We start from the raw sequence: 17,778 nt of genomic DNA, 5'->3' as shown, positions 1-17,778 counted from the left end.
GACTTGATCGGTCTACCTGCGCCGAGAATATTGCCCGCTCCGCCGAGCAGCCAGCCAGTCCATCTGTCCGGAGAAGAGAAGCCGCTACTCAGGGAAAAGTAACGAGCCGGCAGAATGATAGTAGACAAAAATGGATCCACGTGACGGAGTCGACTGTCCGCCGCCGCCTGATGTAGTGTTCTGATTGGAGTTCTCATCAGTGCCATCAATGCGCCGCCGTCGATTCGAACTAGGCGACGATCCGGCCGAGCACCGTTTAGCACACCGCATGGCTCCGATTTTCTCCTCGCAAAGTGTATTGGAAGGCCACTCGCGCCGACAACCACGTAGAATTCCCACGCTAGCCGAGGGCTTCGGGAACAATCTCCACCATCGATCGCCGGAGGAGGCTTATAATTGTTCGACGATTACTCTTAAGTCGAACCTGCCATGAGTGCTTTCAGCCATAGCTGTTCACTCGATGAGCACGGGAGGGCTGTCCCCATGTAGAAGGCACTCATCGGAGCCCTGGGGAAGAGGGCTCAGTAGCACGTTTGTACGCCTGATTCCCGCTCCTTCGTCTTGGAGGATATATTGGCCAATCCAGGCTCTGGAAGTGACCCTTGCGCCTTTGATTTCTAGCCGCCTAGAGCAAGAGCATCACGTCGATTCCTCTGAGTACTACAGGTATGAGCTCAACAATGATGTCCGAGTCAGAAGAGGGACGGGACTCGGCTCCAACAGCGCTCCCACCGCTCCTCCAGAAAATGTGGAGCTGGTCTCCCTTCGAGAAGAGCGCCATAGAGATGTCTGTACGGAGAAGCCCATCGCCTGCATATTTCTTCTTCGCGGGGAAATTAAAGATTTTCCATTCGGCCGGAGCACATGTACGCCTACGAGATTTCATTCGTGACGAGTTCGTTCGGATTTTCGGGTTGGCATGGTCGAAACACGAACATTATTCTGGAAATTTCATTTTATCCGTCCAAAATGGAACAGATAGAGAACTTATTATTGAAGATCAAAATCGCCGAATGCTTATCCGATGTCGCGGAGGTGGGTGGCAGCGACGCTCATGGATGACAGCCGTTGCACTCGAGACTTCCCGCTTCTCCAGGCGAACGCACATAGGATCCGACTGAGAGAGAGTGAGGTTAGACTCTGCGCGGGCGGAGGCTGACCTAGTTCCGTTGATGACCTCGTGATGAGGTTGAAGCAAATCCGAAAAAAACGATCCACGCGGCGGGATAGAATAGAACTCACCGGGCAGAACACGTGAGTTCCATATGATTCTCGCCAATATCCTGCTCGCACCCTGAGAGCTCCGAACGTCTGTCCTATTGCAATGTATTTCATCAGGTGCATGTGCAGGTAGGAGGCGGAAATTCGTGAGAGATTCCGCTTCATCGGAAAGCCTGCCATCCCATCGACCGAAACGATTCGGAAAGGTCTCGGAAGTCACACGAAAACTATTACTTCGCTCACGCCTCCATGGTTCCAATTACTCCCCGATTGGACTCTTCCAAGCCATCTCTCAACTCTCAACGCCGAGAACCGGATTCTGGAGTCATCGGAGCGGCACAAAGGATTCCGACGTCCGCCAGCCGTCTCCGGGGAACTGAGAAATATTTAAGCTGGTTGCATACTTTTTGATCACGAGTCCGTACCTTCTCCTGAAAGTGGCTCTGCTCCTCGAAAAGAAGCTCTCTCACGAGCGGAACTTTTTTTCAAGGGGCACAAATCAAACGAGCTCTGAGTCAAACCCACCGCACCGTCCGGACAGTCATTGCCTCAGCTGGGTGACCGGCTGGCGCGCTGGCTTGTCGCTCGGTCGGTGGGTCAGTCAGTGGAGCAGAGAGGTCGCAGCGACAGTGTGTGACTTCATCTCGGAACCATTTGCTCGAGGGAACAGCTCAGAGGTTTAACCCCCTCGTCATCAATTTTTTTTCGAGTCCCTATCTCGTATGTATGACCTCCGTCGGTCGAAACGACCTCACGTATTGAAGCACTCACTGGCCGCAGCACGGTCATTGCTACGGCTGGGCCCGGCAGGACAAATTATGCACACAGGCATTTATGGGCAAGATTCGCATTCGATTGGTCGCTTTTGGGAACTTGACGAGGATTACAACTCATCGGGCCACCGAGCGTATCGTCGGCGCTGTCGGTGATCAAGTTCACAGGACCGCGCTCTAAATAGGTGGAACAGTGGGATAATGCATTCATTCAGGCGCGCTCCGAGAAGTGCATGTTATTCCCTTCTGTGCGGAGAGGTGTTCGAGAATTAGGTCTCATCCTCTCATCCTCGTACACAGAAGTCCGGAAAATTCTCGAGACGCTCTTTGCGCTCAGGTTGGATCCGTTGTCTCGAGATCAGCTGTAGCTGGGAGAGTTCACCGTTTTTCTCCGATGTCCCTCCGTGAAGCCATATGATATCGTCGACATCTCCGCCTGAAGGCCCGCTCCCGAGCGCCTGCGACAGTCGGTCTCGCTCCGCTCCCCAGTGACCTTGGTCGGCATTAGACGCTGACTCGCTAACGGTCCTCCTCACGGTCCTCCTCACGGTCCTTATTCATTCTTTCTCCTCTCGTGTCATAGTGATCGGCGTTCGAGCTGTCGCTTAATGCGTTTTGAAATACATTTTGTCGAAGTGGCCTGGAGGGGCTCCGCTCGTTCGGTGCAGACCCAAGCCGCGCCGCTTATTCGATCATACGGAGAAGTGAGGACAGCTTCCGTGCTTCGCACGAGGACGGAAAACTGGACCCAGGCGTCCGCTGATCCCGGGGGAAAATCAGCGGAAATAATAAACGGGATAGAGCGCGAGACTGACCGCGGCGGCGAGAGAGTGATCAGGAGGTGGAAGGAAACCAAAACCAGGGAGTCGTTACTCTGGAGAGAACTTATGAGAATCGTGGATGACGCCGACGAGGAGAAACAAGGATTTCCGCGGGCATGGCTTCAAAATACGAGTTCGTGAAGCTCCTCGTAGATGAACAACACACCTTTCTCCTTGGATAATTCGTCTCTCCAGAACTTTTACTAGCGATGTCCCGTAGGAAAGATCCGACCACATCGGCGATGAGGGGGTCTCCCGCCCGGATCCCCTACGGCAGGATCTGGGCCCCACCAATGATCTGGTCTGCTGGAATTCCAGTCCAATGCGGCCCTCACGGCTCTGCCGCACGAAATTCCCACCGGAAACCATTTCGGACCTCAGCGGACGGAAGCCGGCCGTGAGGAGCAACCGACCGACAACGCCGGGATCGGCGACGACCCGAAGGTTAAGAGTCCGGTTGTTTGTATCGCTCGAACTTCATTCTCCCCGGTGCTCTCAAGCGCATTTTCACCCGAGCCCATAGGAAGACCTAGATTCCGCAGCAGAAAAGCTCTCAGCATCTAAGGGCCTCTCAGTATGTCACCGACCTTCGAGTATTGCTCCGATCTCTCGGATATACCGAGTCCAAATTCTATACCAATAAGAGCCCGGAGCCGTCAAGTTAGTCTTACGGACAGACAAACACAAATAAGTATGAGCAGACACGCCTCTGATCATCGTATTCATCGCACATCTTCCTTCCCTCTTGAGTCTTCATATTGACCGTGGAATATATGAATTCCTCGAACCCTCAGGAGCTCTTCTGGTGCGTACTTTGAAACTCGCCTTCGGAGATGTTCTCAAATACTGAGCTCGAATCCGCACAGACTCAATGATCCGACTCCAGGAAACGTAGCTCCGAATCCGTCCGAATTCTGACTCGGGAGAATCTGTTCCATGGGAAGTTCAGGGTATAATGGTGTGCTAGCAGTGGTCTGTTCGTTCCTTCATATGCGAGCTAATGAAGTCTGAATGAGCTTGTGTTCTGCCACGTCCCATCTCTTCCGCCTCCAGCTTTTTGTGGCACTCCCCGCGTTCCCTGATCCCCATCCGCCAAGCCCAAGAATCGGAATGTGTTTCTGAGTGCAATTATCCAATCCTTCGCGAGAGACATGCTCTTTTAGCGTAGAACTACGCTATAGCTCCCGGTAACGGGCACCATTTTCAATGGGGAGTATTGGGGGGCCAAAGCTCGAAAAAATTCGAATCTTGGAGATAGCATGCGTATGTGCTGGGGTCGTCTGCCAGAGGCTTACGCATTTTTTCTATGCGAGTCACCTGTGTAACAAACTTGTCGAGCTTATTTCTCTGAAACAGAGCGCTTGACAATGAAAATGGTGATGGCTGAATATGTCCGGCTGAGAATGAGGCACCGTCCATGCTACTCAATTTCCCCCTTATCTTGATTCATAAAATACAGGCCAAGAAGTAGGCTCGTTCTCGCAGAACGTCGGAACGAAGACTCGGAGGCTGAAAAAACTGAGGGCAAGAAACCCTCAGCATACCTTGATTAGTCCTAATCAACTGTTCTGGAAACGCTATGTCGATTTATGGGCCCAGAAATTCCCTCTTTCTGATTTTAAATTATATTTGGCGGAGAATCTCTCCTCCGCTAGAGATGGATCTATTTCTTCAGGTTCGCCTCAGTTTTTGCTAAATTAATCGTTGAAACTTTCCTCAATTCTCCACCCTGCGACGATGTTGAAGACAACTAACACCTCCGGTTGAGGTTGTATAATGACAGCGGAAAACGATGTGCGCGCGTTCTTCATTTCATATCTCCTCTTATGAGAATGGACTCTCGTCGTTCATTCTAGCCTTGGCTACTACATTCGTGCGTTTCCTTTCCTCATTGGTCGATGTCGATGGTCGTGGAAGGACACCGGCGGAGAACCTTCTGACTAGCAAGCTAAGGATGCCGGACTCCTGAAGAAAAAAGAACGAGTTGCGCCTAATACATCGTCAGCCATAATCCCGACATAAGAAAACGAACAGTGTTCAGACAAGCGATACGAAGCAGATCCCGTAACAACAAGGGCGAGAAGTCGTAGTTCAGTTCAACCGAAGTGGTCCTCGGGAAATCACCTATCAGGCAGGACGCAACGTGGTGCTAAGAGAATCTAGCCACGGCGGGCCGTACGGCTTAGCGGACGATTGGGAGGGAGTGGTTCACCCAACGATAAACTTTTTAGACGGTGCTGTCGTCCTGTCGCAGCATTGTGAATGAATGAAAGTGTGTCTATCGCGTTGGGACAAATCATTCCAGAATGAAGAGCTCTCTTTTTTGAGTGCCGCCGCCCAGTGATGGTCTCGAAAAGGAGGATAAGGGAAGCCATCCTTACAATGCCGAATCATGATCATTCTAAGGTTTCGACATTCCATTAAGAACCTCATTTTATTAGTCTTCAACTAATTCATTCCCATCATCGTCTAGATGCGGATGCGCGGCCTCGCGATACTCGAAAAATCCTCCATCGGACATGCAATGATTGTTCCTTGACATTGCTACATGACATGTAGCAGCGTTTCTCCTAGGCGGACATGGTCATGGAATCTAATGTACCTTTCATACGCATAGTCGCGATGTTCTTCAATCCTTATACCCTCCACGAGGAAGTGTGGCACTCGGTCACGTACCGCTTGCCGTCCGAATCGCGGCTGATATCGGACCGTATATCCGATTGAAGTTTGTCGGTTGAGTAATAAGAAGATTTTGATGTCATTCGTCAACATTTCTGAGTTTAGAAAATTTGCCGAAGTCTTCGAAGGTTGCTACCGACCGAATCCCGTTCCCGCAGTTGAGTTCTTTGATCTCGTTTTCCTCGAACTAAAAAAGCGTCTTTTGAACAACGGCCAGAGGAAATCTCGTGATACCCTTCGTCGACCGGAGGGTAGTATCGAAAATCTTTCGCAGATCTTCGAACTCACGGAACTACGTGTTCCGTGTTCACGTAGCTCTACGCCCACAAACCGCCCGAGTCCCTGACTCGGGCACCCCGGGTATTTTTTTCATGCTTTTCGACTTCCCTCGTCGCAGGATATAGGCGGTAGATGCATACACAGACCAATTTTGAATTTGAGTAGCTCAGAGCCCATGCGATCTCCGCGAACAATTTTCCGTCAGGATCTGGCTGCTCCAGCCCTTAGTCGAACGGATGCCGCGATGGTGTGTCCCCTGTGAGTTCACATCAGAGAACGCTCGCGAGCATATCAGTGAGCACATCGATTCCTATTTCTACCTTGGGAAGCCGTGATCATCAGGTTATTTACTCTTGATCCAATAATCTCCCGACGTCGGCATCCGTCAACATAGCTCCCCGAATCACGGTAGGAGTTCGCTAAGCATTTGACTGCCCTGCGAGCTGAGTTCGCAGTCGGGACATATTCCCCCTCCCTGGGTCGGGTCATGATTCATGATTCATGATGTTCTCCAATTGAAGAATCCCGCCGAAAGAAGAATTATTTCGGAAATGCTGTATCGGGCTTGATGGCTCTCCGATGTATTTTGAGGTAGGGAAGCGATCAGTTCCGTTCTCTCGGATGAACCATGATGATACAACAGTGGTGCGCATCGCGACAGCGGAGAAAACCTTTGCGCCTCCGGTTCGTTGTGCTTATATTGATAGTTCCGTAGTTGTTGGATCCGTTCCTTTTCAGCGGTAACGGAACCGGCGACAAGAAAGGGAGGAGGAGCCGGCAGGCAATAAAAATATGAGGGACACTGAGCCATAAGCGAATCTACGCACCGTCCTCCTTTTACTCCTTTCTACAGTTTCGTTGACGTCGTTGTCGTCGGCGGCGCGGCGCCGCCACATCAGCCACCGGGCCTGTTCCCTGGAGCGGAGCTCCCGGCGATAACAGCCGTCGATACAATTGCGCCCCTCCCCGAATCTTCGGGCTCGTTTTCAGCTGCTCATCTACTCCTCGTTTGCTCTTTTTATGCTCCTGATTACTCGTCTGCCTCATTCTCTCGACCTCCTACCTATGGAGAAGCGAGGGAACAAGTCAAGAGTTCTGACGACTCTCAAAACCGGAAATCCAAGCAAATCTGCCGCACGCATCTGAGAGCGGTGAGGAAGTTGACCGAGATTTTCCGCAGTCTCGACTGCAGAACGCATATCCTGGAGAAAGCTGCTTTGCCGTGTATAATCCGTTTGTCTTCTCCGAACCTTGTCCTTTCCCCGCTTCCCGTTGCCGCGATCGTCCGTTCATGTTCTGTTTATACAGCTGCAATGAATCCATTCCTTCGAGGATGTCCTTGTCGCCTCTCGGAAGCGAGTTTATGGTGTCAGCCTCTGACAAAGGGCTCACAGCTAACTGCTCTGAATATCCAGCTCTTCGAGACGGTACGATTTCGTTGCCTCGCAATTCTTCACCGAAGATTCACAAGGCCGCCGTCGCGCGAGACGATGGGCCTTGGGACGATATTTCTATCACGACGCAACGCCGTTTCTCGGTCATAGAGATAGCATTTAGAAGGAACGCCACTGAACGCTCTTGGCCCCGAGGTTACCTTCCCGCCCGCTCTCCGCTGGCGGATGTGCGCACGGCAATCGACGAGAAATGAATGAACGACTGAACGGGAAGTGGTCGAGAACATTTATAGTCAGGAGAAGGCTCAGGGGACAGCGAATAAATACCGGAGGGGCGTTGGCGGGAGGGACGCGCGGTTATCGAAAACACATTTGGCGAGCTCGACAGCCCTCAAGAAGTGAACGATTGGCCGCACTTCGAGCGATCCTTTCTTGATGTTTTGGTCCGGGACCTCGTTGGCTTTCTGCGTAAAGGAACATGAAAACTCGCACACTCGCTCGCTCGCTCGTTTCGTAGAGGAATTGGGACAAAATTGAACGTCGCGATAAAGCCCATCATCAACATACCCCTTGTACGCAGTACGACTCGCCGAACAGAAGAATGATTGCTCGCGGTTACGCCGAACGGACGGAGAAGGAGCGCTCGCGCCACCGGGACTAACAGCCGGGAAATTGATAAAAGGAGGACGGTTCGGAAATGAAAAGAGAAATGCGGGCGAGAATTGTAGAGTGAGAATCGTAGCGGCGAATACGGCCCGCAGCGGTCGATCGCTGTATCGAAGAGACCGAATGTCGTGGGTCATAACGACCACCGACCGACGACGGACTGATGATGACGGCGGCGGCGGCGGCGGCGGCTGCAGTAGCGTCGATTTCGATGACAGTGTGGACGACGCCGCCGTCGACGTATCGATACGATGACGACTCGAGGCGGTGTACGCTCGAATTGAAGGTGAAGCGCACGTGCACTCGCTCGTCGTCGACCAGAGAAACGGCGCGTTGATATTACGAAAGGCACCTCAGTCGAGCAGGGAAAGGCAGAAATAGACACACCCTTCATATAAAATTTATTCCGGCGCTCTCAGGGCCCACCGCGGGGCCCTCGTGAGCATGAGAGGTCGGAAGCTGTCAGCGCTCTACTCAGGTAGTCAGTTACAAGGAACATGCCAACCAGCGAATACTTGAGCTCACCAATCCTGCCCGATCGGCCTCCGTAATTCCCCCCGTGCATAGCTTCGAATGAGCTCCTCGATGTTCGGCTCTCCTCTTCTATCAGCATATAGCGATCCCCCGACCCCGGTCCGGACAAGCCATAAAGCCAGGGAACAGCTGAAGTATAGAGGAATGAGAGCTGTCTAATCGGGTCGGTCACTCGGTGGTACGCCAGAGGACAAGACGTGCGATCCCCAGCACGGCCCAGCTGAGAACGGGATGATGAACATTAGCCATGCGATAAGGTGATGTAGAGCGAGAGAGAGAGAGGCCAAGGGGCTCGATGAACATAAACACAGGGAGCAGTCGACCGGGGAATAAACTTCGGCATTGGGAGAGAGGCCGCGGAGCCATAGGCAAAGTACAAGTTTTCTCGCGGACCACGTATCGATTACCACTCGGACCGCTCGCCGATGATGATAGTTTCGCGAATGGATCTGGATATTCGGCTGACTCCCGAGGTCAGGTGACCGCGGAAAGAGAAATCACTGCTGATTCCTTAATCGTTGCGTAGCAGAGAATGAGGAGGGCTGTCCTGGTATTTTCTTCAGATCGCGTTCCGGAACGTTTGTTCCCCCGCACGCTCGCTAGCAAGGCAGTGAGCCGTTAAGGCAGGCTGCTTGACCGCTGCGAACGCCATGATCGCGTATTTGTTCCTCACGGCAAGCCGATAATTATCGGAGCAGAACCGATACCCGATTGTGGCTCGATGGAACTCAGAGAGTTCCAGCTTGACTCCTGCTCACTCGTTTTCTTCGTGTACACCGGCTGAGCTGCTGTTCTCCGATTTTTCTTCGTTGATCTCCAGTCGTGTCCCCGATCGGAGATTTGGAAAACCAAACAGCTCGATTGAGCTCTAACCTGATCCCCCCTTGCCGGATTATTTGCGCCGGGCTGCAAGTTCATGGTCCGACGGTTTCTGACAGCTCTTGGGTCGGATCAGCACCATCGAAGTCGACTGCTCTGCTCGTCATAAACACATTCACAACGCCCCAGCATGGGACAGCAGGGTTGCCATCGGTGGAAAAAAGTTCGCAACGATACTCAATCAGACCCACGGTTGAACTCCTGACGCTTATCACAAGAGATTTAAGTCATTACACTGATTGTAGAGAGTGTCTCATATTTGGGCAGTCTCGTTGTGCCTGTATCTCTCAATTCTTTCGCATGGACGAGGGAAGGGCGAATCGAGTGGGGAAACCGTGCTCGTCATCGAGGTGGGTAGGCTCTGCCAAAATCTCTTCCGGTCAGATCCCCGAATACGGCGCGTCGAGGGGGTGAGACGTGGGTCCTTTTCGTGATTCGTCGTCGTGAAAGGCCGCTCTCGCTCCGTGATTTCTTTCTGCGTCACTCCTAGGAACCGCACCGATATAACGGCGGACGAGGCTGAGTTGATTTGCGAACACCGAGAACTTCTCGCGTGTAGGCCTCGAACGATCTCCCGAGGTCTCTTCGACGAGCGCCTCTTGGGAGATGACACTCAACTTCGATCGCCGATGAAGTTCCTGCCTCTGTTTGAATTTGATCGACCCTACGAATTCCATGCTAACCCATATGTTTATATCCCGATCCAACCGGTTACGTACTCACTGAATCGATACAGTCAGTCTTCGTCATTGTCGATGAATGCCTCGCTGTAGGTATATCGATACCCGCAACATATCATCAAAACCTGATCGACTTCTGTACGCTTCCAGGGCTTCCTGTGGATGTGGGAGTTACCATGCAGATAATCAGTATTAGCACCGTTTCCGAAGTCCAAATGGTGAGTAGTGACTTCTCTGGCAGGAATCGTCTCACCGATTTGTTTCAGCGTGACGACAATTTCACAGTGGATCAATAGCGCCGTAGCGGTCCGGATGAAAGCGATGCATGACCAACGGATGAATGTGAATACAGGCTGGATATCGGACGATATTATTCGAAACCGATGCCGGACTCGGAGCGATACTCGAGCTCACTTTACGTTTTCTGAGCTCACTTCACGTTTTTTTCGCTCGATCCAGCGTGCGACGGACATGCATTTAGTTCGTGTCATCTTGAATCGTTGTTCCTCGATATCAATGCCCTTCTCGAGCGCGAGTCGCCCTATGCGAACAACATGGGGAGTAGGCGACCAGGTTCGAGCACTCGAGCCTATGTTCACGATCAGAAGTTCGCCTCTAATTTTCGACTTAGACCGAGCTGGCGGCAACGAAAGTAGGATTCATCATGTGGGGTTTCAAACGGAAATGAATACCCTGACCAATCCGAATGCCGGCCTGTCTACTTTCCGACAGGCCAAAGCGCAATGACCCGACCGACGGAAGTTCGACTCGATGACTCATTCAGTGATGAGGGCCTTTGATTGGACTCCGATCGGGACGCAAGCGTCCCATGAGTTCTGCCCCATCTCGACGCAATTCGGATCATCATGAGCTCGCAATGTCGAATTGAGGCGCGGAGTCGGGCCGCTTGCTCGATATTTAGCGCACAAGGGGCTCCTTCAGATTCGACTGCGATAAGGGACGTGCAGCGTTGCCTACGAGTAAGTCCGATCGCGACCGGTGGGCATTCCTCTAGTAAACAAGAAGGACACTCCTCTGTCTCGCGACCTTCCTCTCGCTCAGAATGTTTGTTCAATCAGACAACAGAAGGAGGCGGACCATTAGAACTTTTGTCTGTTGGCTCTGTTCGACCACTTGAGTTCGGCCCGACAGCTGACTCGCTGGCCTGAAGACGAAGTTGGGCTTCCGATTGCATCAGGTGGCGGGAGCAGATTAAGTTCGCTGAGTCGTCAAACTACGCTCGACTCCTTAAATTGTTGTTCAGCCTTCCCTTGGAGCGTGGCTTCATGAATTGATAGAGATCGCACTCCCTTGCTGAAAGTTCTCCGGACTTGGGAATATTTCTTTGACACCGTTTTGCCTCTCCATCCATGGCTCTTTGTCCGTGCGGAGACATTCTCCGCGAATCGCGCAGCATCCGCCTTCAACAATAGGCTGTTTCCATATAGGGATTCCGCGACGTTTCTTGCGTGGAGAGCGTCATTTAAGGAGACGACTCTTTCATGCCGACAGACGGGCGAGCGAACGCCGCTCAAAGCCACTCAACACGAGGTATCAAGTGACGCTTTTATACGTCTTTATAACCGTCAGTCGACCGACCGCCAAAAGACGTAATTTGAGGCTCCAAAATATACCCTCGGGAACGGAAGAGCGAGCAACCACCGGTGGAATGCCCACGTAAACTCTTCTTGCCCCCTCAATTACTCTTTGTCTATCACCGGCGGTTTGAGATCTTCACCCCGTCATTCGATAGTTGCAAAACGGGACAGCTGACACTCAGAAGACAGGAATGAAGATTCGAGTCCGCTCGATGAAGCTCCGAGCGTATTCGTGCTCTGGCAGCTGCCCTGCCGTGTTCGTCTCTGAGCCTTCTCCAGCAGGGCGGGTACGGACGTTTGAAGCTGAGGGAAGGGAGAACGCGGCTGGGCGCCGTCATCCTTGGAAGTTTCATCATCATTTTAGTCATCCGGGCCATTCTCAAGCAAATGAGTAAGCTCATTGTCGTACTTTCTGGTACATGATGCCTTCTTCGCCGCTTATGCTGATCGGGTCGCCAGAAACGGATGAGTGAGAGAAACTAGTTCCGAAGAGGCTCTTTGCGTGATTTCATTGCTTGTGTTGATCCGGGCATCGTCGACAGAGTATCGTCGAGCGAGGAGGACACATCCAGATATCGGATGAGCTCGAGTCGGTCTAGGCCGGGACGGAAACTCGCTGCGGAGACGCGCAGTCTCTTCCCACGAGAAGGAGACACGACTAACGATGTGAAATTCATAGTGAGGAAGCGGTCCCTCGCCATACTCAGTAACACGTAGAAGTTCACGAAGTGGAACGCCCATCGACTTAATGAGGGAGGGACGTGCTCACTGCCCGGATACCCTTCGGTGTCCTTATGCAACTGAAAAATAACCGGAGACATCGATTCAAAGACAGCTCTCGGAATGGTTCATGAATTACCCTCCTCCGGGATTTATGCCAGTAATTTCGAACGACCAACTCAATGGCATGAATTCGATGGTGATGCTTCGGAAGACTTCCTAGCGGTAAGCGGCGGATGTCATCGGGGATAAGTGTGAGCTATTGTGATCAATGGTGACATCGTCACGGCAAAGATGTGCGGGAATCGAATTACGCTTGTCATACGGAATCCTGTCTGCTAGTGCTGGATGGCGCTCCACCGTGTTCACCATTTTGATTGGAAGTGAGCGATTCTCGTATCGAGATCCTCCTCTCAATGAATCAAACTTCAAGAAAATAGAATCACCATCCCCCAAATCACTGACGTTTGCTCCAAAGGTTTCCTCAGGGCCACCGCGATTTTGATCAGGACGCTGTCATGAGCTCTTCGGCACATCTTCTTTCACATTTTTTCATTCACGATCATATCCTCAAGAGGACGGAGCGCGTCGCGACAGTCGTTCGACGAGCCGATCATGATGGCTGATCAATGACTATGAGCTGATGAAGAATCAAATGCGTAGTCGCTGGGGATTGGGATGGGGCTATAATATCCTCGTTGGGGATCAGCGCCAAGAAAACTAACGGAGGAGATTTTGAATTTTTCAGGACTTCACCTCAGATTTCTACTTCCGCCAAAGGTGGCGAGACGAGCGATTGTCGTTCGCCAAACTCCCCGACCTCGAATCTATGACTGTGGGCGCTGAAGTGGCGGAGAAGATCTGGGTTCCCGACACCTTCTTCGCCAATGAAAAGAGCGCCTACTTCCACACGGCCACAACCCCAAACACGTTTTTACGCATCTCACACAACGGAGACGTGCTTCGTAGCATTAGGTTCGTATATTCGTTTTTCTCAGGGATGCTTCCGGCGCGGAGGGATCAGCATTTCCCTGAAACGCCTTTGATGCCGTCGCGATTTTCCTAGGAAGCATAAATAAAGATAGCAACGAACTGCGCACCGTTATCGGATCCGGGCTTTGAAATTGATACAAAAGTCGATGTGAATCGGATGCTCGCCGGCTCCGGCCCACGAGCGGCTCGCTCGACGGTTCATGGGTAGGAGAACGAACTCGGCAGGACTTCCGAGGGAAAGTTCGCAAATAGATGAAACCGTTGATGGATAGACGGATGCATCAATTACTGGTGGCCGAATTCCGTGGTTGTCTGGTTGCGAGATACGGAGCTGCCGATTATCCTCGGAGGACGAGCGACAAGTCTCATTCATTCGATCATCCAATAATGATAAGAGCCAGATACTCGACCGACCAATCGGAGAAGACAGGCGACCGAGCAGCCGGAGAGCAACCCCAGAACGAATGAAACCCCAGCCACGCCAAGCAGTGCGGAGTCGCTCGCACATACCTGTAGGCACATATTCATATACGTACGTACATATGTACGTACTATATTTATGGAGAGTGGATGAGACGTTCGTGAGAAAGTGAGACGTACTAGAGGCGAGCGAGGTTCATTTGAGCGAGTACGACAACGTCAACGACGACATTCTGTATGCGTACGGATCTTATGGGGTTCCTACTGTGACAGGCCATAACTCAGCGGGCCTGCGTATGCGTAAGGGCTTTCTTGTTCTTATTCTCTCCGGGTTGGCCTGTCGGTCCAACCGGTCGCTCGGTTCCATTTTTTCGTCACGATCAAGCCGACCTCTACGAAATCCCGTTTCCTTCCAGACTGACCGTTACGGCTAGCTGTCCTATGGACCTGCGCTATTTTCCAATGGACCGACAATCATGCACCATTGAAATTGAATCCTGTGAGTAAATGCGGCTCCACTCTCTCGTGTACGGTACCGGGCCTGGCACACGTTCCCTATCATCTGACAATTCAATGATCCGATGCGATGAGCCCGGCAGTCCACGCATGGAAACTTATGCGTGAAACACTGTCGGATATCTGTCAAATGTTCCGTCACAAACTAGCCCTGGCCGATGTACCTTAGCATCTTACGCTCATGGACAACGAGTCTAGCTTCAAATGCGGAATGATGCGTGCATTCGTATGACACGACGCACATCTACAAGTGTTTATGGTGCCCCGCCGTAACGTGAACACGGCTGGTAGTCGTACGTATCCAGAAGTCGTTCCAGCGAAGCCACCGATTCGGTCCGTTACTTGTTGGTAATTTCTATCGTACGCAGCTTCGCGAAAATTGCGTCCAGGGACGTCCGGAGCAGAACGTGAAAAACCCTACGGAGATATTCGTTGATATGACCATTCGCCATATGAACCCAGCGCGTTACGACGCCCTCCCATCCCTTCGTCCATCCGCCCACGTACCCCTCAGGGACCCCCTTCCCCTCGCATCCTCCGTCCGTGTCTCGTAGAAAACTTTGAATGTGCCGGTTTCGACGTCGCGTCGGTACGGTGTATGAGGGTCGGGTTGTCGGAGAGGATGTGCTGTCCAACGGGAAGGGTTTCGGGATAAGGACGACGGCACTACCAAATATGAGGAACGACGCCGACATGGCATTACGTAGACCCCATACCAGACTGCGTGGAAGCACAAAACGATGTCGTTCCTTCGTTCCGTGGCCCCTCATTGCCGTCGGGAGGGATGAAGTTCCCCATGGGATCAATCTGGCGACGGCGTCGATCGCGAGAACCTGAGCCCATCGATCCTGAATGAGGGGAATAATTTTTGACACAGATTTTTTTTCAGTCGGGTACACGATGAAGGACATCAGTTATCGATGGTCAGAGGGTGAGAAGTCCGTACGAATCAGCAAAGAGGTTGAACTTCCACAGTTCAAAGTTTTGGGACACTCGCAACGTTCCAAAGCCGTAGTTCTCTCGACGGGAAATTACTCCCGTTTAGTTTGCGAGATTCGATTCGTTAGATCGATGGGCTATTACCTCATTCAAATCTACATCCCGGCCGGACTGATCGTCGTAATATCGTGGGTGAGTAGCCACGCTCATCGCTTTCCATCAATTATTAGCTATCCACGTGATAGATGTCTCTCTCATGAGAGAAATTCTCCGTGCATGCTTTGATGAGGAAAGCTAAAAACCCGCTTGCGTACGTCATCCTCATTGACGGTGTCTTCGTGCTTGTCATCACCCATCTCGTCGGAGCGCCGAATTCCGTAATGATCCCACAAGTATTCCAGTCACGGTCAACCTGCGATCTCTGAGACCGGCCCCCTGCTGAAGATATTCACGACGCTCTTGCCGGCTTGCTGCCTTTCTTTTTCGAATTTGACATCAGATCTCAGACTCCATCCTCTCCAAAAACGTCGATCGTCTCTTTGAAGTTTCCCGAGGGCGCCGCGTTCCTCGGGGAATATGCATGAGTGTTCCGCGCTTGGCGTCGGAACGCGAGGACGGAAACCCTGTGAAGAGCGCTCCGGTGTTCCAGATAACTATCCGCGAAAAAAAAGAGGAAAACAACAGACTGCGTCGGCAGATCCTCGAGGCATTCTCCCGATCTCCTATCGCGCTGGATCTCGGGAAACCGACCAACCGGAGGAGCAGAAGCTGTGCGTTAGCGCATTAAGGAATCATGTCATTCTCATGTCGCACTCCTTGTGTACACCTTGATATATTGGCTCAAACCACCACCAATTTTGATGACACGACGCCGTCAACCGCTCGCAAGCCGCGAGCCGAACGATGACAGAACATGTGCTCTCAAAGGAGGATGCGACGCTAGAAGCCTTTGGTAGAGCAAAACAGAGGTCGGGATCGAGGAAGAAGAAAATAGCGACTGCATCCTGAGATCGCCGATCAGATTGTCGCGAGCGGAGTCATTCAAGAGATTGATGCTGAGAATCACGGAGCTCTGATGGATTCCTCGGCGCGTGCAGTCACAAAAATACAAGCGCCCCCCTCCGTCGCAATCGCTCAGTCTGCCCATCCCTCAAGCTAGGCTAGAGCGAAGCCAATAATAATTACTCGAGGGACTCATCTATCTTCTGCTTTAATTGCAGGTCTCGTTCTGGTTACACCGTAACGCCACCCCAGCGCGAGTGGCACTGGGGGTCACAACAGTTTCGACAATGACCACACTGATGTCGTCAACGAACGCCGCTCTGCCAAAGATTTCCTACGTGAAATCAATCGATGTATATCTTGGTGAGTCGAGTGATGAATAACAATCGGACGCCGGGCTTCCGATCGAAAACTGGAAGAAAAAATATTATGGTCCCGAAAAATTTCGGCTCAACGACCCGACTCTGTACGGGGGCGAGCTCGCTCGATCATGGAGGCTGATTTTGCTGTTGACGCGCGATGCAGCTCACTTCCTCGTGACTCCTTCCGTTTCACCCGCGCCAAACCAATGCATTAGGAGTTTCCGTAGCTCGAATGCCTGCGCAGTTTGTGGATAAAGCGGTCGCTGTGAGTCTGTGTCAGACTATTCATGTTTTGTTCGGTGAGAGCGGAGTAACTTATGACTCGAAGTGATTTGTGGCCGGCCATAGAAATTCATGCATTGCTGCATAGATAAACTCTGCTCAACCGTAAAACCATTCATCGCAACCTCAACAAGCCGATCCGAGCACTCCCTACGGAGAGGACACAAATACCGTGTACGTTAGACTCATCCAGTCGGCTGGCTGGCTCGCTGGTTGGCTCTCCGCTGAGCAGAGTCACTCGCTCAGCACTGATCCGCCGCTGTGCTCGTCGGGGTGCAGAGAAAGTCACGCGATAAAATTCGCGCACTAAAAAAGAGGGCGAAGATTCCGCCGGCCTCCGGAGCACGCTCTCGATAGTCTCGTAAACATGGTAGCGCAGAAACCGCGCGGCGGACGCACGCGGGCGGCGCAGTAAGGGACGAGGAAAAGCTCCGATCCATCTCTCCACGCCCGCTGGGGTCGATCGTAACGGATTTTCGCTTCGTATTTCAGGCACGTGTTTCGTGATGGTATTTGCGTCTCTCCTCGAGTACGCAACCGTAGGGTATTTAGGGAAACGAATCGCAATGAGACGAACCCGATGCCAGCAGATGGCCAAGTTGTCGGAGCAACAACGCCTACTCGACCTGGGACCTTTCCAAGGAGGCTCCGTATTCCCAGGGGGCACTCCCGGCTCAAGGGTTCATACGCCGGGAGCCACCACTCCTCATACGCCGCACTACGACAAAAGTTGCATGAGCAGTCCTTCGCAAGAGGTCTCGCCGCAACTCGTCAAAAGCGTTGTAAGTGAGGGAGAGCAACGAGAGCTCCAGGTGCTCTTGTTGATCAGACGACCAAACAAGCCACGTTTCGATGTACATTGTTGTTGGAAGTGCGCTCAGCTTTCGAGCTCATGGAGTGTTCTCTCCTGCCTGGCGGCCTTTTCATACAAGTATCGAGTCCAAGAAGCCACCGTCCGCTCTCCGCCGCCGTGGTTGTTAGCGGTCATAGCCGTTTGCTGCCGTTGTTGTCGGTGTTGTG

The 17,778-nt window shown here is 52.1% G+C and overlaps 1 protein-coding gene across 1 annotated transcript in view; it reads left to right on the top strand.

Annotated features, from left to right (window-relative positions):
- LOC100902255 (gamma-aminobutyric acid receptor subunit beta) overlaps positions 1-17,778 on the top strand; it is a 28,532-nt gene that overhangs the window by 8,993 nt on the left and 1,761 nt on the right. The window contains 6 exon segments of the mRNA XM_029113269.1: positions 10,077-10,144; positions 12,993-13,219; positions 14,074-14,156; positions 15,063-15,304; positions 16,333-16,477; positions 17,251-17,540. Of these exon segments, the coding sequence (XP_028969102.1) occupies positions 10,077-10,144; positions 12,993-13,219; positions 14,074-14,156; positions 15,063-15,304; positions 16,333-16,477; positions 17,251-17,540 (1,055 nt within the window).

The sequence above is a fragment of the Galendromus occidentalis genome, unplaced genomic scaffold (assembly GCF_000255335.2).
Source record: "Galendromus occidentalis unplaced genomic scaffold, Mocc_1.1 scf7180000076500, whole genome shotgun sequence".
Taxonomy (NCBI): Eukaryota; Metazoa; Arthropoda; class Arachnida; order Mesostigmata; family Phytoseiidae; genus Galendromus; species Galendromus occidentalis.
The sequence above is the reverse complement of the archived record's forward strand: the minus strand, read 5'-3'. Positions and strand labels throughout refer to the sequence as shown.